The following is a 21,751-nucleotide window of genomic DNA, read 5'->3' on the forward strand; positions in this document are numbered from 1 at the left end:
GGGCGATAAATCGATTTAGCTAGGTCTTATCTATGGGAAAACGCGCATTATTGAGTTTTTATATGCTTTCCGAGCAAACCTCGGTCTCCCAGATGTTATTTCTTATAGTAAATATTTACCATTAGAGTTGTCTCTCGGGGGGCCGTACGCGTCGGACGGCAGCGGCTCTCCGTACGAGTTCGACAACGACGCCTCACGCTTCTGGGCTTGACCGCCTGAAAACGTGCGGAAAACTTTAGGAGCTGCCCCTCACAAATCAGGATGCTAGGAGTAAGTAATATTGAACAACATTTACACAGAAGACTGACATGATTACATACCTTGTCCGTGAAATAGGGAATTGCCAGCCTCGTTTTACTTAACGACCTCGCTTTGCTCACCCTCAACAATTCCCCATTTATCGGCCTGTGAAGTAAAGTTATTAAGAACTAGCTTCTAAATCAGTTTAAGCGTGAATAGGTAATGGAAGGTCAGATATACCTACTTTCGCATTTATAATATTAGCAGGGCTTGTAAGCCTAGAGCAGCGGTCGGCAACCTTTTAGCAGGCAAGGACCACATAGTATTTTGTTAACGAAGTTGACGCGGGCCGCACTTTGTTAATATGTGACATTTTCGTTTGTCAATATTACATACAAAATAGCCAGCCCGCGGGCCGCAAGTGAGAGGTTCGCGGGCCGCATGCTAGAGTAATAGCGAGAGCGAGGTCGTCATATATCACGAGGTTGGCAATCCATTTCCCTGTAGAAATGTTAAAGCAGTACCTGTGCATTTACCTGACTGCGTCGCTTCGGCCACGAGGTCCTGGTCGCTGTCCTTGGCCACCAGACCTGGTGGGGTGTCGTCTGCCAACGCCAGTCCGAGTATACACCATAGCAACAGCGTCTGGAACAGAACATCACAGGTTATATAAATACAAATGTAGGGTATAATTGTTTTCCTTCGTATTTTCTCGGAAACGTACGAACGTGTCTTGCTATTTCAGCCATTCTCGGTACAAAAAGTACTGAGGTTGACTGAAGTAGCATGACAAATACGAAAGTTTCCGAGAAAATACGATGGAAATCAATAGGGTATTTAATTACTAGTCAAATCAGTTTCTTTTTTCGATCTGTCAAAACGATTTTGCTACTATGGAATTTATATGAAACACTAGCACGTGACGTCATAATCAAATTACCTAATCTTTATAGTTGTATACGGGTTTTAAAATAGAAATTATGTCTAAAAATAACTGCTGTCTACGTTTCTCTATTAATCTTCTGGTGCTTTGTTTCATGCATGGTGTAAAATAATTTATTTTAAATACAGTCAAATACCCTATTATGTCAAACAAAGGGATGATCTTAGAGATCCGGTTTCAAAGATATATGTAAATAGAGCGTCTTCAGCTGTTTATCTTTTCATTATGGACGCAAACATCTCAACCAATCTCAACCTATCATTAAAAGCATTAAGCAGTCATCTGGCAGTAATTGTATTACCGTCTGACCATTTAAAGAATTATCTGAGGCACGGCTCGGAAACTAGAAATTATGAAGAGGACTTTCCTTTTTTATAGAGCACAATTCTGTTTATATTTGACTAGGTAGCTACGACTGCACGGGACGATGATGACGATTGATATAAATTTTTATAAATAAAATCATTTTTGGTACAAATTTTTACCGCTTTTCTTTCCACAGGCAACTAATACTTATCGAGACAATTATAACAACCCCAAACACAATTCGTTTGCGTTGTTTTATCACAGTTCCCATGGCCACCTCCTGTCTCCGTCAGCAGATCAGCTCCATGTCATAATAATATCACATTGTCATCCGATTTACACATGTATGCCAAATTACATGTCAATCGGAAACCGAGAAGTGGGTCAAATTTAGCTTCCAAGAATGGACCCACACTAACTAACACAGAGGTACCTACAAAGGGGAGAGTGGGGTTAAACGTGCCAATTTTCATAAAATACAAATTTAATCTATGAAACAGTATGAATAAGGTATGTTGCTTGCGCTATATTAAATAATGATTATTATTATCGTTTCTGAATAGTGATATTGTTTTGTGCATCGTTAAACTGTTTTTTTACCAGAATTTTTTTCATGAGATAGGTCGGAACGGAACAACTAATAACCCCGCTATGGGGCTGGTTGTTCCGTTGCTTAAAATTCTAACTTAGAGAGGTTTCGCACTACGTCCGATCCGAATCCGATCCGAACCCGTGAAAATATGGTCCTTAGTTCGTCAAATATTTTAATCTCGGTTCACACACGCTAAAATAGTACTTTGCAGTTCGTCGAAATATGTGATTATTTTTTGTGCACTATCAACAGTTAGCAAAAAAATCCAAAGCAAAAATGGAATTTTCCGTGGGGTTAGTTGTGCCCTCGTTTTTGATTTATTTTCCATAACTACTATTCTACTGTAATGGAAGGAACGAAAACGGCTCCTGCAATCGCATAGTGGTCTGATTTTTCGCGACAAACATCATACGAATCGCTCCATGGTTTACTTGCGTTCCTATTCCCATCGGAACAACTTACCCCCAGCAAGTTTAACCCCGCTCTCCCCTACATGACATCCGAACGTTACATTTTCGATACAGATGTAGTGCATAATTATTTTCCATCGTTTTTTCAAGGAAACGTACGACCGTGTCTCGCTGTTTCAGTCAGTCTCGGTACAAAAAGTACTGAGGTTGACTGAAGTTGACAAATACGAACGTTTCCGAGAAAATACGAAGGAAAACAGTACGGTACGATCCATAGTTTTCTAACTTACTTTAGTACTTTACTGTGCAAGATAAGGTCAGTGTATCGGCAATGACCCTGTATCATCTTAGACTAATGAGTAATCTCCATAGAGTACACTCTCGCCGCACAATGAGAACGTAAACTAGATTAGAGCGTAGTGCGGGGAAAAGTTGTCGATGGATGTTCATTTATTTACGTCACCCTAGGCCCGTAAGTGGGATTTTCTTCCCACGGGACGGGAAGAAAATCTCACTTCCTGGCCAAGGCAAGACGTAAAACTTTATGCAAACCACGGGCGGTAATTCGTAAAGCCCCAGATCGCATATTTATGGCCCTCACCTTCGGTTCGGGCCACAAACACCTGCGATCTGGAGCATTTACGAATTTACCTCCCTAGGTATGTAATGTACTACTACAGTACATATGGTACTACTTTACCGCCCTAGGGCGGGATTAAGGACAATACGTGCCTATGTCAAAAATTAAAAGGGCCATATGTACTGTAAAACGTTGTACAATAATACACGTGCGAAAAGGTAATTCGCAGTATTTCTACTTTTCGCACTTGTATCGTAATGTACTATTTCATCACACTTGCTCGTATGTGTTATTACACGTAGGATGTGCGGTCCTTAAATTTTATCCTAATTTAGACCTAGGGCTGTAATGTAATATAATGTAAATTTATTTATCATACTAAGCGATGGGGTCCGTAAATCCTAAATTTCGAGCTAAGACTGTAATGTAAGTAATTCAATTCAATTCAATATATATTTCTAAAAATATGGTACATACACATACAACGTTGTAGAAGGTTAAGGTCAGCATATTCTGCCGGCATGCATCGACCATAACGAAACGTACGAAATAAGTTTTTATAAATTTTATTTATTTCCTTTTTTTCCTCACAAGTGTGATGAAAAACATTATGTGTAGGTACCACGTGTGGTACAAGAATTACGAACTCATGTTAATAAAGCCCTCGCTTTCGGCTTCGGCCTTCAATTCACACTCGTTCGTAAATTCTTGTTTACGTTTCCGAATCAAAGTAACCCCAGTTCGCAGAGTTTTTTTCTTGGAAATTTATGTTGTTCAAGATTATTTTCTTTATCGATAGCTGCCATACACTACTGAGCGACAATGTACTTCCCTCTATTGTCTATTACGCCACAATAACCATAGACAATCGGACCCAATTAAAGACAAGCAGAGTTCCCGCGCTTTTTGCCGTCATGGGAAGTGTCGTGGCGGAAGTGAATGTAAGCATGCCTAGACTTAACATTTTTTTTGGGTTCCGTGCCCGAAGGATAAAAACGGGACCCTATTACTAAGACTCCTCTGTCCATCTGTCTGTCGGTCTAAAAATGAATGTTTGGTTATTAAGAATGCCTTAAAACCAGGGTTTTGATGGTTTTGAGAGAGACCCAGGCGACCGTATCCATGGCAAAGAACGAGTGACAAGAAAAAGTAACACTATATAAATGTCATTCATGTACTCGACCCATACTATACTCTAAATCATAATTAGATTCCAAAAAAAGTAAGACAATGTTGCCACTTTTTACTAGCGCGTCTTGTATTTATGTAAAAATAAGTAAATAAATAGTAGATTGTTAACCAAGGGTTGAAAGGCACCCATTTCTGTCGAGGTAGTTTGGCGCTCGAACGCAGTGAGAGCGCCAATAGTCCGAGACGGAAATGGTGCCTTTCACCCGAGTTAAACACTCTACTTTTCATATCGAATGCGAGGAAACCAAACAAGACAAGGCAATTTCGGAAAATCAGCAATTGAAGTACCTAATAGACCTACGGCCATGATTTTTTTCATTAGGACTTACTTGCAATCGGAGACTTTACAAGTGTAAAGATTAATAACCCCTAGCGAAAATCATTTAGATTGCAATATTTACGAAAATACACATTTTTTAACAAACTGCAGTAATTTTAAAATGGTTTGTACATTATAGTATGTAAATCAGCGGGATTGCCTCTTACTTTTTAATTTTATACTTTTTCGTTCTAAAAGCCGCAACAGGCTACCGGACCGCACCGCGACCTTGGTGCACCGCACCACGTAATAACATAATAAAAGTATTTTAAATATTAAATAACTATTTCATTAATAATATAACAAAATTTTTATCTTGTATTTTATTTTATTTTCATGAATATAGTGCTAAATAACTTTAAAAACCAATTTAATATCGTACAAAGGTTTAACTGTGGCTGTATAAGATTTTGCCTTTGCTAATTTACGCAAGTGTAAGGTTTAAAAAAATATTTTTGGTGTATTCCTGTTGGTTCCCGCCTTACGAAATCGAGTAAATAGAATTCAACGAAAGAAACAAGAAAAAATTGTTTTTAACAATTTACTTACATCATTTTTTATAAAAAAAGGATTAACGTAGGATTAGTAAAATTAAACAATTACCAATTGTTCCAAGCGAGGAAATAAAGACACTATTTTTCCATTTTGTTTCCACCCAGTTGTTCGTGGGACGGGGACGCAGAGGAGTACACTACTTTTCTGCGCTAGAGCATAAACGTATCACTTTCTGCGCACCTTTTAGAACAACAACGACCCACTTTCAGAGCATGAGATATGAAAAGTACTTTTTTAAATCGTAGGCGTAAAATTACCAATAAATAAATTATCTTAGCGTGTTTATTTATACAAATGAATTTACTATTTTACAAACAAATTATTGCAGTGGCAACATTTTTTGGAATCTAATTATGATTTAGAGTTTAGGGGATTTGCCAGAGTATAATAATACATTTTCGCCTTACTTCAAAAATTGAGGAGCACTGTGTGAGACATCGGGCTGTTAAGTTATTGTAACTAAGTGCATTTCAAACACAATCTTGTATCGTTGATGAATAAATATGATGATGATGGTATAATTGTACAGTCACCTGCAATAATATGTTACACGACGAAGGCCGCAAAAATATCTCGCACGATCTTATTTTGTAGAGCCATAAGAGCGTGTCACATATTTTTGCGGCCTTCGAAGTGTGACATATTATTGCAGGTGACTGTACAATGATAATGGCGGTCTTCCGAAAACGCTATAAGAAACTAATCTCGCCGATAATGGTTACATTTCCTTAGTTCAGTTGTTCTGCTAGTTTTCGCTTGTGAAGGGAAGTAATTAGTTCCGATTTATACAGTGTTGGAAAGATATTGATTTCCCATGCTGAAGATTTTAAGGATGACTCACGCTAGACCGGGCCGGGGCCGGGCCGGAGCTTCCGGCGCCTCGTTTTCTATGGAACGCACCACGTGATCACCGATCAGCTGTCATAGAAAATGACATGTCGGTCGCTTTGGCCTGGTCTAGCATGAGTCATCCTTAAGATATTATTTATGTAAGATTAATATTAATTATTGATTTAATAGGTACCTACATTCCTCCTTTTTAGGGTTCCGTACCTCAAAAGGAAAAAACGGAACCCTTATAGGATCAGTCGTGCGTCTGTCTGTCTGTCCGTCTGTCACAGCCTATTTTCTCGGAAACTACTGGACCAATTAAGTTGAAATTTGGTACACATATGTAAATTAGTGACCCAAAGATGGAAATGTTTTTTTATAATTTTAAAATACATAGGTTCGAAGTTATTTAAGAAAATAGCCAAAAAATTACCACCCTCCCCCCCCCCTTTATCTCCGAAACTACTGGGTCTAAAATTTTGAAAAAAATACACAAAATAGTGCTTTACCTATAGATGACACGAAAACCTATTAGAAATGTGCAGTCAAGCGTGAGTCGGACTTATGTACGGAACCCTAGAAACGCGAGTCCGACTCGCACTTGGCCGGTTTTTTTATATGTTAATAATAGTGACATAAAATATCTTGTTAGATTCAGGGACCGGAACCGGTTACCTTAACCGGGGTTTTTCATAGGGTTATTTTAAAAGTGGTTATAAAAACCCCTACCATAACGGTAACCGTCTGATAAGGTAACACTTTGATTCGGTAACCGTATCAGATCGAGTTAACCTCGGTTACCGGTAACCGAAATAAAAACCCAGTCGATTCAGTTACCTCATAATAAGGTTTTGAACCAGTTCAAACGATTGTAATCTTTACGCACACTTAAATTGAACTTATTATTGAATAACCGTGGTTGGCATGGGCGGTCTATTAAGTCTCCAGCACAAACATGTTTTTTTGTCGGTAACTTCGCTTATTGTCAATTCAAACAATATTGTACTTTGAGTCCTTAAGCTAAAATTGAAAACATTATTGAGCGATTACAGTATTACTTTGGAGCGACAGCCGCAGCGCGGCCATTCCTTTGTTTATCTTTATACCTGTGTGTTCTTATTGTTTTTGTTCATTTCGGAGCAATTCTAGTTTGGAATTTTTAGAAAAGGGCTTGCTGCAAGTAAACACCATCCTATCCTAGCAATATCTGCTATTATTTAGTTATATTTTTAATGCTACTTAGATATTATTTTTCTATTTTCGGGTTCGAACTTGGTATGTACATACAGAGTAAAGACTGATTTAAGGAAATATTTTAACCTAACTAGTAATTTTACTGGTAGGTATAGTTTATCTTTAGATAGAGTGATTAAAAAAATCACTTTGTGATAAAGATACATGCGTTAGCGGATTGTGGTAGTGTGGTAGATATTTAACCATTGTTGACAAATGACATAATAGGTAGTTATTATGGGCTTATTTTATAATAAGCAACTACTTTTAAACGTTTTCAGATGCGGTGAGTTGTGTCAGCTAAAAGTCGTAATTTACCTTGTTTTGCTTAATGCAGCGAGCAGAATATATATATATTATCTATAGCAGTGATAACCTTATTTTAATACTTCAAATCTTTCATTAATACCAGAATTCATTATATTTATTGAGTATCTGTAACATTGGTACCTAGGTGAAATAATTTTGATTAAATTAAATAGATACATACTTAGTAAGCAGTGTTGGGCATTCAAGAATAAAATCATTATTTGAATAAGAATTCCTAAGAATAAAATCATGTTGATTTTATTTCCGTCAAAATTATTCCAATAATTTTGATCGGAAATAATAAACGTATGTGAACAAATTTAATAAGAATAATCTCATTCTTAATCAAGTAAATGTAATCATGATTTTATATTCTTAATAATATTCCTGGATTAAAATGCAGTCTGGGTGCCGTATAGATAGAAGTAAATAATAATAGTTTCTTGTCTAATTTATACCTAATTTTATTACTTTAATTTACTGCCGCATAGTCTTTGTGTTGGTCGATACCCGTATTGCTTTTAATGTGATAACTAAATCATCAGGTACAATTCAGCTGATCTGACCGGATGGTGGATAGCGAAACACTTCAATGGCTCACTGTGCCTAATTTAATGTAAAAAATAAAATACCGGCCAAGTGCGAGTAGGACTAGCGCAGGAAGGGTTCTGTACCATTGCGCAAAAAACAGCAAAGAAATCACGTTTGTTGTATGGGAGCCCAACTTATATATTTATAATATTCTGTTTTTAGTATTTGTTGTAATAGCGGCAACAGCAATACATAATCTGTGAAAATGTCAACTGCCTAGCTATCACGGTTCATGAGATACAGCCTAGTGACAGACAGACGGACAGCCGAGTCTTAGTAATAGGATCCCGTTTTTACCCTTTGGCTACGGAACCCTAAAAAAGGTGTTTTTAAAGGTATGATAAGGAATAGCTCGATATGGTGTATTCCTATTTCTCTCCGCCGGGCACAGATGGGAATAGGCATTAGTATGTAGTTTCAGTGTCCGAGTTACTACCGAGACTCATTGTGTTTTTAAAAGTTCAGCTGATATTTAAAATTTGCATTAATTATTAGACGGAAATCAATAGGTATTAATATCGTTTCACACACCGCCTACCGCACGTGTCTCAAATCAAATGCTGTCAAAAAATTCACCACGCCACGATTAAATCTTATTGTTATTGCCAATGAGTAATAAATGACGGTCTCAAGTGGAAACACGCCAAATAATACAATACAATAATTCATGCTGCGATCTGCGACTTTCTGCAAATCTAGTGATAAGCGTAGGACTCTTTTCTTACCTGCTGTAATTTGCTATCTCATTCACTTTCCGTATGTGTGAAAGAGATAGCATACGTAAGACCTCAAGGCTGATAAGAATAATAAACAAAATACATACTTAATTGGCAAAGGAATATACATTGAACCATCATAATTATAATTTCGCAGTTTACTTTTTATGTAGCTTCATTATCAAATTATCATCACCGTTTCGAAAGCTCCTAAAAAAAATGTACCTACCTATCTATCACAATCACAACTTTTACGCTAAAAAAAATTCAAATCAATCCGACCATTGAAAAGAGAAGTGAAATTTATTTTACAAATTATATACATTGTACTACAAAAGTTCTATCACAATCACAACTTTTACGCTAAAAAAAATTCAAATCAATCCGACCATTGAAAAGAGAAGTGAAATTTATTTTACAAATTATATACATTGTACTACAAAAGTTAACTTAATTCAGAATAACATTCTAATTGAATATAATGCAGAAAGTCGCAGGTCGCAGTATGAATAACTGAAACCACATACTAAACAATACATGAAATGAATGAAATGAACGAAATAAACACAATAAATACAATAAACAAAATAATCAAAATAAATAAATAATATTAATCAAATAAATAACATTAATAAAATGAATATTATTAATAAAATAAATTACATTAATAAAATGAATATCATTGATAAAATAAATAACATTAATGAAATAAATGAATTATAGTAAATAAATAAACAAAAAAGTAAAAAAAACAAAATTAAGAAAGTTAACAATTAATAAAACAACTATTTTTTTTAGTATTCTACTGACGGCACATCACTAAATACGGATGTTGCAAACGTATAAGCAACCGATAATAAAGGTTACCATAACCGAATAAAAACCTGTTAAAAACCCCTAACAAAAACCCTATCGCGATGGGGTTTTGAATTAACTCGGTTAAAGGTTAAGGTTACCGTTTCAATAAGCTTACCATTACAATCAGGTAACAGTATGATAGGGTTACCGAATGATACGGTAACCGAATCGATTGGGTTACCGAATGGATAGGATTAACCGTAAAGAGGGGTTTTCCGGTCCTTGGTTAGATTAAAGTTTCCGACCTCAAAAGCCCACCAGGTTATTGTCAAATACTTGAAAAACATGAAATTGTTGTTTGGATTTTGAAAATGTTCCCTACCAAAGACTAACCTACATGTATATGTTGAGGCAAAAGTCACTAAAGAAGTTTTAAGACTCATGTTTTACATTATTAACTAGACTGTCATATACTCATGTATATGGCAGTCTAGTTAATAATGTAAAACATAGAAGATATTTCGATTAGTTGAAATTATCCCGCGTCACCTTATACATATGATACAAGATTAAACATAGTTTAGACCTGGCAACCAGTACCAAGTTTTTAATATTTTTGGGCATGGTATATACTTAAGTCTCTAAAACAGTTCCCAATAATTTAAATAGAGAAAATTACTAATTAATTATTAATTAGTAATTTAAAAAGAGAAAATTACTAATTAATTATTAATTAGTAGGTAAATAAATAATAAATAAATATTATGGGACATTTCTTACACAAATTGACTAAGCCCCACGGTAAGCTCAAGAAGGCTTGTGTTGTGGGTACTCAGACAACGATATGTGTGGAAAGATAAGTCAGGCCCTGGAGGGAAACTACCTTAAATCCTTAAGCTGGCTCATTTTGCTCAAAGGAGACATTCCTTTATTAAAAAAAAAAAAAGTGCATTGAAAGATTTTCTAAAACTCGCTTGCCTCGCCCGGGACTCGAACCGACTAAAAATTCCAAAAAATAATAACTCGCAATTTTATTCTACTAGTCGATACAGTTAATGTTAATGTTAACATTTCTCCAAGAAACTAATAGGTCTTACCACTCGTCCGTCGTACAAAATATCCATAAAATCTAATATTTAGTGCTCAATATATTTTTACACAATCCAAATTGAAGAAAAAAAAGAAAAACACTTTGAATGCAGTTTTGTTTCTTTTTAAAAACAAAGGAATGTCTCCTTTAAGTAAAATGAGCCAGCTTAAGGATTTAAGGTAGTTTCCCTCCAGGGCCCGACTTATCTTTCCACCCTCCCTGTATATAATATATAAATACTTTTTTAAATACATAGAAAACAACCATCAAAATGACAATCGTATGTGCCGTAGCGAACGCTCTCTCTCTCTCTCTCTGCTCTCTCTACTCTCTATCACTATAGTATGGAACAGCGATTGAGAGACATTATAGCCTTTCGTTAGCTATTGCGCAAACGATTGTCATCTTGGCTAGGCCCTCTGGCACCTTAATACATAGAATCTAAATTCCACTTTCTATATTTATGCATAAACATATAACAGTGGAACCTCGAGAGCACGAATTTCAAGGGAAACGCCAAAAACTTCGTGTTAACGAGGTTTCGCCTTATCGAGGGCATCGACTTAGGGAGGTTCTTATAGGCGTTTGTTCGTCTTAAAGAGGTTTCGAGTTACAGAGGTAAAACGCTTGAAAAAATCGTGTTAGAGAGGTAATCATACAAACGCAGAAAGTACAGTTTTTATTATCTGTTTCGAGCTACAGAAGTTTGTTAGTAAATAACTTCGACTTATAGAGGTGGTAAAACAATGTGACTATTTTTTCGAGTTGTAGAGGTCAAATTTCAGTTTTCGAGTTATAGAGGTAAAAAATGTACTGAATAGTCGTGAAGAGAATCGCTGCTTACCTCGTCTTAATGAGGTTGAATATTTCAAGTTATGGAGGTTTTGGGCTCTGAAGGGAAGGGAATAGTATTTCGTGTTAACGAGGATTTCGCCTTATCGAGGTACGAGTTAGCGAGGTTCCACTGTATATAATTTCTATATTATAATATCGTAGCTTTTATATCATACAAATGCAGACCAAAACGTTACCCATCTACGGCACTAAAAAGGCTATTATGTGTTTTCACTTTCTACATCACGACCAACTGCGCAGGCTAATTAAAGTCAGATAATAATCATTAAGATGATGATTTGATGATTCTTGGAATGATTTGTATTCATTAAGGTTTCGTTTTATATTTTTATGTAAATAATAGTCAAGTTGATGTCGCTAAAGATTCAACTAAAGTCTGTCAAGGCATTTCCGTCAGTACAGAAATGCGAAGGGTAATAGTTTGAATTTCGCGCCTTTTTCTATCTATCTATATATAATAGAGTATTTGACTACTAGTCAAATCATTTTCTTTTTTCGAACAGTCAAAACGATTTTGCTACTATGGAATTTATATGAAACACTAGCATGTGACGTCACAATCAAATTGTGAATTATGTAAATATGTATATATATTATACAGGGTGTTTGGTACATCGTTTGCCAAATTAAAACGGCAGACAGGTTGAGTCATTTGTTATCTACTCATGCCTAGAAAAAAAAATTGGCCATGGTTTTTTTTTACTACTGCTCAAGTAAAAATTTGAAAATTACGAAAAACTGGCATAGAGATGAAAAAAAACGTGCGCAAAATTAAAAATTTCTAGGCTTGGGAAGATAGCAAATGACTCAACCTATCTGCCGTTTTAATTTGGCAAACGATGTACCAAAATACTTGTATTTCCCATTTATTAATGTTAAAAAAATTGTTAACAATCCCGAAACCCCTGTACCTACCGTCAACGGTTCGTTTTGGCCTGTCCGGATTAAGAATGACTCACGCTAGACCGGGCCGTGCCCGGGCCGAGGCGTCCGACATGTCATTTTCTTGTGTGGTGTGTGGTGATCGCGTGGTGCTTTCCATAGAAAACAAAGCGCCGGAAGCTCCAGCCCGGCTCCGGCCCGGTCTAGCGTGAGTCATTCTTTATCCGGACAGGCCAAAACAAACCGTTGACGCTACAGGGGTTTCCAGATTGTTAACATTTTTTTTTAACATTAATTAATGGGAAATACAGGGTGTTTGGTACATCGTTTGCCAAATTAAAACGGCAGATAGGTTGAGTCATTTGCTATCTTCCCAGGCCTAGATTTTTTTAATTTTGCGCACGTTTTTTTTTAGCTCTATGCCAGTTTTTCGTAAATTTCAGCGCAGCTACATTTATTTGCGCAGTAGTAAAAAAAACATGGCCAGCGTCATCCTTTAGCGGGTCCTCCACTTGCCAATCGCAACCACAATCACTAAACAAGCAATCCGAAACCAATCATGTTTCGTTTACACTCGCAAGTTGGTTGCCCGCAACTTTCACTTATTACATTATACGTTACAAGTTATTATATTACCGATGGCTTTCCGTTCGTGAACTCGGGGTCAAATTACGATTCTACTCGGCAACTTTTTTTTATTAGGGGACATCTTACACAGATCGACCTAGCCCCAAACTAAGCAAAGCTTGTACTATGGGTGCTAGGCGACGATATACAGGGTGGCTAAAAAATAAGTGCATTCCCGTTGCCAGGGAGTTTTTACCCCGAACTCGCGAAAAAATAATTTACCCTCCAATAAAAAATAGACCAGCCCAAATGTTTGAAACAACCAATTTTTTTTTTCCCGATTTCGGTGTTGGTCCCATAGTAAAAGTTGCTCAGTATAATCCCAAAACCTCGCTGGCAACGGGAATGCACTTATTTTTTGGCCACCCTGTAAATACTTATATAGATAAATACATATTTATATACATAGAAAACTCCCATGCAGTCATGGAACAAATATTTGTGTTCATCACACAAAGAAATGCCCTTGCCAATTCAAACCCAAGGACCATCGGCTTCACAGGCAGAGTTCTACTTTAACTTTAACTTAATGGTTGAATTAAAACTTCTTATACCAAACAGAGTAATCGCATACTTTTCACTATGGGCTCCCGACTCGACTATAATGACTTATGGGCATTTTCACTTAACTGTGCACCTCTCGGAGTAATTAACAATGGAGCCGCCATTAACAGGCGTTCCCCTCTGTCGAAAATAGGCGGCCAATGGTCAACCACATGTCAACCACTGACGTTTATCTGACATGACGTACCCATACATTTGATGTGCCCCTCCCCCGCAAAAAACGGCAGACTATTTTGTACCGAAAATTTTAGACATGGCGTCTCCGTTGGTTATATCCTCTAAGGTGCATCCTTTAACGGCCGGTTAGCAATCGTTACAAAACTGACGGTCAATGTCAAATCCGTTTTTCAGTCATGTCAATTCCCGACATTTTGTCAGGAATGTAACGGTTAGACGTTACTGAAACACGACTTAAGTCGCGCTTTAAAGTACAAGTTAAATGAAAATGCCCTTATAACGAAACGCTTCAAACAAATTAACAAAAGACATCAACGGGCTACCTAATAATTTCGTTTAATTATTTAGGTACCATAGTATAGAAATAGTTATTTGTTTTACAAGGAGGCAAAGTTTCAAAGCACAAGGGTTAAACAAAATTTGCCCCCGAGTGAAACCAAAAATGTTCACCACACCAACCCGAAGCAAATATTAAATGCAAAATATCAAACAAAATCAAACCAAATCAAATCCAAAATAATGGTTAAAAATATTTATTATCCAAAATCATCATTTAAAAGTCAATTCTGGATTAATATCCGAAATAAAATGATTTTTATTTTTATTTAATTCTACCAGCAAACATAAGAAAACAACTCAAAATATGCATTTGATTACTTTGCCTCACATGTGAATAAAATACAACTTTGCTATCAGTTTTTGAAGTGCCAAGTAAGCCTTTCTGAGCTGGTGTGGTGAAAAAGTATTATTTTAGTCGAATCGTAGAAAAAGTATTGTATACAATAGTGATATACTTAATCAAGTTTTTTCATCGTACCTTTATTCACTCAGCACCTTTATTTCCTTCGCTTTTCGGTGAAGGAAAACATGAGGAAACCGGACTAATCCCAATAAGGCCTTACCCCTCTTGGTTGGAAGGTCAGATGGCAGTCGCTTTCGTAAAGACTAGTGCCTACGCCAATTCACGGGATTAGTTGCCAAGCGGACCCCAGGCTCCCACGGGCCGTGGCAAAAATGCCGGGATAACGCGAGGAAGATGATCACCTTTATGTGATAACAGCTGAAAATACACTCCGTATACTTTTCAATTTTCCACCCCGTATAAAAAGGTATTTATATAAGAGCATTTAGTAACCGGGGACGTCATGGTCATGGCTGTCATTTTCTGTACCTACGAAACAGTCTGCCGATTTTTGCGGGGGAGGGGACGTCAAATGATTGCTATTTCTACAAGATTTCTACGTAACGTGTCAGATGTCAGTCCATATAAAAGTTTGCACAATTGTGCAAGTTTTTCGGCAGAGGGGTAAGCTCTCAGGCGACTCCAGTTATTAAATGCTCTAAGGCAGCGGTCGGCAACCTTTTAGCAGCCAAGGGCCACATAGTATAGCGGGCCGCACTTTGTTAATATTTATCACTTTATCAGACATTGTTGTTTATCAATATTACATACATAATAGCCAGGGAGGCTCGCGGGCCGCAAGTGAGAGGTTCGCGGGCCGCTTGTTGCCGACCGCTGCTCTAAGGCAGTAACTTCAATCTCATCTCATAGAATATTCAAACGCCCGTGAACCTCAGGCCGTCGAACTCACCTGCGACCTCACGATACATTAGCATGTACCTATGTATACACGGAGAGAAAACGAAAGGCGACAACCATAACTAATCAATTTCAATTGGCGACTAGTGTAGGTACATAATTTATTGGTTAAGGTTATGTGGCATCACAAAAAATCCGGCCAAGTGCGAGTCGAGCTCGCCCACCGAGGGTTCCGTACTTTTTAGTATTTGTTGTTATAGCGGCAACAGAAATACATCATCTGTGAAAATATCAACTGTCTACCTGTCACGGTTCATGAGATACAGCCTGGTGACAGACAGTCGGACAGACAGACAGACGGACAGCGGAGTCTTAGTAATAGGGTCCCGTTTTTACCCTTTGGGTACAGAACCCTAAAAAATATTTTTCACCACACCAGCTAGAAAGGCTCTCTTGATTGAGCTGATAAGAAAGTTGCATTTTATTCACATGTGAGGCAAAGCAATCAAATGTAAATTTTGAGTTGTTTTCTAATGTAAAAATTGACTTTTAAATGATGATTTTGGATGATAAATATTTAATAACATCCATTGGAATTTGATTTTGTTTGATATTTTACATTTAATATTTGCTTCGGGGTGGTGTGGTGAAAAATTTTGTGTTTAGTGAAACACAAAATTTGCCCTCGAGTGCGAGGGCAAATTTTGTTTAACCCTCGTGCTTTGAAACCCTCGCAACGCTCAAGATTCCATTTTTCGAACCACTCGAGTGGTTCAATTTTGGAATCTTTCGCTTGCTCGGGTATCAATATTTAGCACGAGCGGTTAAACAACAAATTTGCCCCCTTGTAAAACAAATAACTATTATTTTAATACCTATATATTTCGGATAACATAAGATCCGTACATTGCAATAATTACATTACATACCTTACTAAGGTACCCTAAAACCTGTAACATGAACGAATCACGATCTTACGAGCGATGTAAAAGCGATCCTCGAGACACCCCGAGTCGTGAGTGAAAGAGAAAGCGTTATTTAATTTATGGCAGATAAGTATGGTAAACTGGTATTTGTTGACGTAACCGAGGTCACGGTGGAAAGTTTGAGAACCGGCTTTGGTTCGTCCTTAAAGTTGCTCAAACATTATACAGATCTGATGTAGGGGAGACCGAGGTGACTTGTGACAGAGGAGAGTTGTGACATCATCGATTTTTTGGAATCTAATAATTGTCAGCTAGCTCGCAACAGTGTGCGTTTGTTAGCTCGTAACTTGAACCAAAGACATATGTAACTTCGTATAAGACGAATAAAGTCTAAGGAAAAAACGTGCCTCGGAATTCAAGTAAAAGTCATTCTCGAATAGATGCCGCACACACCTTTAGCCTATCCTCGGCTAGATGGCGTGACGACACCGTTTCATATTTAACAATTTTAACACATAGATATCAGTGAATGAACATGGATCAAAATGATATAAAAATAATAAAATCATTTATCCATATATATACATTTTTTGATAACTTTATACGTTTTCATTTTGAGTTTTAGTCGTGTGTCGATAGATGGCAGTAAATTTACAGTGACTACAAAATTTACAATGACAGGACCCCTCTATACTATCTATTCTTTTTGCTTGAACTAACAAACGCGCATTATTGCGACCTAGTTTTTAGTTAATAGATTCCAAAAAAACGATGATGTCACAACTCTCCTCTGTCACAACTCACATCGGTCTCCGTCTTAGAGCGTTTAATAACCGGAGTCGCCTTTAAAGAGCTTACCCCTCTGCCGTAAACCTTACACAATTGTGCAAACTTTTGTATGGACTGACGTTTAACTGACATGGTTATTTGTACGTTACGTACAAAATAGCCATACATTTGACGTACCCCTCCCCCCCAAAAATAGGCAGACTGTTTTATATAGAAAATGACCGACAAGGCGTCTCCAGTTACTAAATGCTCTAAGGATGTAGTGCATAATTAATATAATTATTTTCCATCGTATTTTCACGGAAACGTATTACGAACGTGTCTTGCTATATCAGTCAGTCTCGGTACAGAAAGTACTGAGGTTGACTGAAGTAGCACGACAAATACGAACGTTTCCGAGAAAATACGATGGAAAATAATTATGCACTACATCCTGTACCGGCCAATAATATATCATAACCTTTGTGTTTTTTAGGGTTTCGTAGTCACCTAGAAACCCTTATAGTTTCGCCAGGTCTGTCTGTCTGTCTGTCTGTCTGTCTGTCTGTCTGTCCGAGGCTTTGCTCCGTGATCGTTAGTGCTAGAAAGCAGTAATTTGGCATGGATACATAAATCATGCATTGCGACAGAACAGTAAAATGAAAAGTGCAAAATATTTTTTTTTAGGGTACCTCACATACAAAAAGTGGTTCTTTGAAAATATTTCTTTGCTTTGTCCCGATAGTGTGGGGTATTGTTGGATAGGTCTTTCAAAATGAATAAGGGTCTCCTAAAACAATTTTTTGATATAATTAATATTTTCGGAAACATGCGCTCCGAAAGAAAAAAAATATGTGTCCCCCCCCCCCCCCCTCTAACTTTTGAACCACGGGTCCAATAAACATGAAAAAAATTGTGAAACAAGAGCTTAATAAATACTTTCAATGAAAACTATAGCGAATATGATCGGTCTAGTCGTTTGTGAGTTATTGCAAAAAATCTTCTTTTCTTAGTAAAAAGACGTAATGTACAAAGCGCTGCAAAGGTACTTATGAATCTTATGATACTTCTTATAGCCCCCGTTTGGCCTAATTTGACAGAATGATAACTACGAAACCGTACACTGAGCATGGCCCGACATGCTCTTGGTCGATTATTTTGTATTACCATTGTAATTTTTAGTTTTTGTTTTTACCATCTTACCGATCTCCGCCGCGTAATCTGAAACAAAATAAAAACCCATTATAAATAAAAGTAAATCCATACTTCCATACTATCCATACTAATATTATAAAGGCGAAAGTGTGTCTGTCAGTGGAATTAGTGACAGCAGCTAAAGTTGGTATAGCGCCTGGATAATGCTAATAGCAATCATTCAATTCGCGCATTGCTTACTTCAATTATTAGGCAATGCATTAACTCTTTCAATTACACCCCCCTTTGCACTCTCTTCAGGTATGATTTCCGACATAAAAACTATCCTATATCCTTCCCCGGGACTCGAACTATCTTTATACCAAATTTCAACTAAATCGGTTCAGCGGCTTGAGCGTGAAGAGGTAACAGACAGACAGACAGACAGACACACTTTCGCCTTTATAATATTAGTATGGATTAATAAACATGATAGTCTTACACAAATTGGCCTAGTCCCAAAGTACCTAAGAAGCTCAATAATTTTGCATTGTGGGTACCTAGTTACCTACTAGACAAAATAAAAGCTTTTATTGGTGTTCTGATACTTTAAATAAGATAATGTTGTTTTTATTTACGAAAATTATATACAAACACTAGTCCTAATGTAAGAAATACTGATTTCGGACAAACTCGGCTCCGTTCGGCTCAGCATTGCTCCGAGCAATTATTAGGGTTGCACGACCACAGATAAGATAATCACTTGCATTTTGACAACCCTAAATAGCCGAAAGGGATAGTGCCATACATTAGGGATATCATGATTCGTCCCTGAACCGCTGTCAAACTTCGGTTTTGTAGGAAGTGTCCTTTCTGTACGGTAGTACTATTACTTATTCTGTGATTTAAGTTCATAGCTCATAATAGCAGGCGTGGCTTACTCCGCGATTTCGTCGCTTTGCTACAGGTAGCTAAAAGTACATCCGTTCCACACCAATTTTGGGGAACGCCATAAGCCGCGCGTGGCGCTGTCGCCACCTAGCGGCCATATCTGTGCTGATCGTAACAGACGCGTTTTGTTAGAGAGTGAGTCTTCTGTACCTAGTACTATTATTTATTCTGTGATTATGATTATAGTCAATATTAGATGTCCAAAGTTCAAGCTAGAGCGGTCAAGCAGCATTCCGAGAGAGAAAGCGAACGAAAGTCGACAGCCAACCCATCCTTATTGATATTATATGAAAGCGAATGGACAAACCTGTGTTTTGGCCACGGTCACCTTACCGGTTTAGGAGTCGAAAAATAAGTGTCTAAAAAACTTAGACACTTATTTTTGGTAAGAACAGTAACACCACGACAAATTTTCCTGCCAAGTCTTAGAGCATTAAATATCTGGAGTCGCCTTTAAGACCTTATATACCCTCTGCCGAAAACCTTGCACAATTGTGCAAACTTTTGTATGGACTGACGTTTATCTGACGTGGCTATTTGTACGTTACGTACAAATAATGTAGAAATAGCAGTACATTTGACATTTCACGTGCCCCGCCCCCGCAAAAATCGGCAGACTGTTTTGTACAGAAAATGACAGCCATGGCGTCTCCAGTTACTAAATGCTCTAAGTCCCAAGTGCTACGTTTAGTATGGGATATTTATTGTTTTATGGTTCCATACCCTAAGGGTCAAAACGGGTTATAATCACACCTGTACAAAGATATTCGACTTCATTTTGGAACATAGTTGAGAGCTTTTAGACCAGTGGTGGGCAAACTTTCTTCATGGGGGGCCAGAAAGTTTAGATAATTTAAGTGGAGGACCAGAATTGTAGCCGAAATTTATTTTGATTTGTGATAAATTGATAATCGTGGGCCAATGCCATATACTAATTATTTCATAGGACCGCCGGCGGGCCGGATAAAATCCATTCGCGGGCCGGAGATGGCCCGCGGGCCGTACTTTGCCCACCACTGTTTTAGACTATAGTTGGGTGACAGTTTTGAATGATTCTCGGTTAGTTTCACTAGAATTATATCGACCGGGATATGAACCGTGATTACCTTTTGTATTGTTTTCGAGCTCCGGATATTTCGACGCAGTTACATATCTTGTTCACGGGGTAACTGATAATCTCTTTCTTCATCTTCCTCGCGTTGTCCCGGCATTTTGCCATGGCTCATGGGAGCCTGAGGTCCGCTTGGCAACTAATCCCAAGAATTGACGTAGGCACTAGTTTTTACGAAAGCGACTGCCATCTTCCAACTCAGAGGGGAAGCTAGAGGTCTTATTGAGATTAGTCCGATTTCCTCACGATGTTTTCCTTCACCGAAAAGACACTGGTAAATATCAAATTATATTTCGTACATAAGTTCCGAAAAACTCATTGGTACGAGCCGGGGTTTGAACCCGCGACCTACGGATTGAAAGTCGCACGCTCTTACCGCTAGCATACCAGCACGGGTAACTGATGATAGCGGGTGGGTGTCAAAGTTGTGTTGTGTAGTTGTGTAGGGATGTGTTGTGTAGTTGTGTTGTCTCGTTGTGTAGGGATGTGTTGTGTAGTTGTGTAGGGATGTGTTGTGTAGTTGTGTAGGGATGTGTTGTGTAGTTGTGTAGGGATGTGTTGTGTAGTTGTGTTGTGTAGTTGGGTAGGGATGTGTTGTGTAGTTGTGTTGTGTAGTTGTGCAGGGTTGTGTTGTGTAGTTGTGTAGGGATGTGTTGTGTAGTTGTGTTGTGTAGTTGTGCAGGGTTGTGTTGTGTAGTTGTGTAGGGATGTGTTGTGTAGTTGTGTTGTGTAGTTGTGTAGGGTTGTGTTGTGTAGTTGTGTAGGTAATCACGGTTCATATCCCGGTCGATATAAGTATAGTTGGGTGGTTAAGTATTACATAACACATTTACAATATTACCGCTCAATTTAACACAGAAATGCGTGAACTCAAAGTACCAAAAATACGTATCATTACACTCGTGCGCTCCCGAGTGTGACTTCTTCAAAATATTACGTAACATGGCAAGGGACCATATCCTACACACTTTAGTTTAAGCCCGATATAGTTCTCTACTAACTATTTTACTATTTTTTAGGGCTGTAGCCAAACAAAAACGTTATAGTTCTGTCATGTATGTCCGTTTGTCCGTCTGTCCGTCCTCCCGTTTGGCCGTTCGTCTAAGATATGTTAAGATGTGACGCTGATATATAATATCTAATGTGTCTAACGTAGGTACAGCTTCTTCCCTACCTGTCGTCTGTTACTGGATAAACAGTGTAAATTTCATTCGATAGCGTGACGTGATGTGCGCGTTTGCATCAAGTCATGGTCTAATAAAACATGGTCTTCCATTCCCAGAGTGACACGCGATTACGTCACAATAACATTGCCACTTTATTTCAACATAACATGTTACATGGGTACATTATACCTATGGTTAATAAGTTAAATATTTCTTTATAATTTTATAATTTTCATTTATATGTATTTTAGCTTAAATTTTACAATAACACGTCATTTTTAATTACTCGTTAGCAATATCTTCCGATTCACGAAAGAAATTTCAGACTTTCGGGTAATTCTGTTTA

The 21,751-nt window shown here is 37.6% G+C and overlaps 1 protein-coding gene across 6 annotated transcripts in view; it reads right to left on the reverse strand.

The window, feature by feature from the left end:
• Positions 1-21,751, reverse strand: part of LOC134802317 (uncharacterized) — a 56,021-nt gene that overhangs the window by 5,375 nt on the left and 28,895 nt on the right. The window contains exons 2-4 of one of the 6 annotated variants that reach the window (XM_063774911.1): positions 18,247-18,264; positions 777-885; positions 120-215 (exon numbers count right to left, since the gene is read on the reverse strand). In XM_063774911.1, coding sequence (XP_063630981.1) covers positions 120-215; positions 777-885; positions 18,247-18,264 — 223 coding nt within the window. Of the gene's footprint in view, positions 1-119; positions 216-764; positions 886-18,246; positions 18,265-21,751 lie in introns of all 6 variants that reach the window. The other 5 variants (XM_063774910.1, XM_063774914.1, XM_063774912.1 and 2 more) reach the window with 5 other exon arrangements.

This window comes from Cydia splendana, chromosome 24 (assembly GCF_910591565.1).
Source record: "Cydia splendana chromosome 24, ilCydSple1.2, whole genome shotgun sequence".
NCBI classification, from domain to species: Eukaryota; Metazoa; Arthropoda; class Insecta; order Lepidoptera; family Tortricidae; genus Cydia; species Cydia splendana.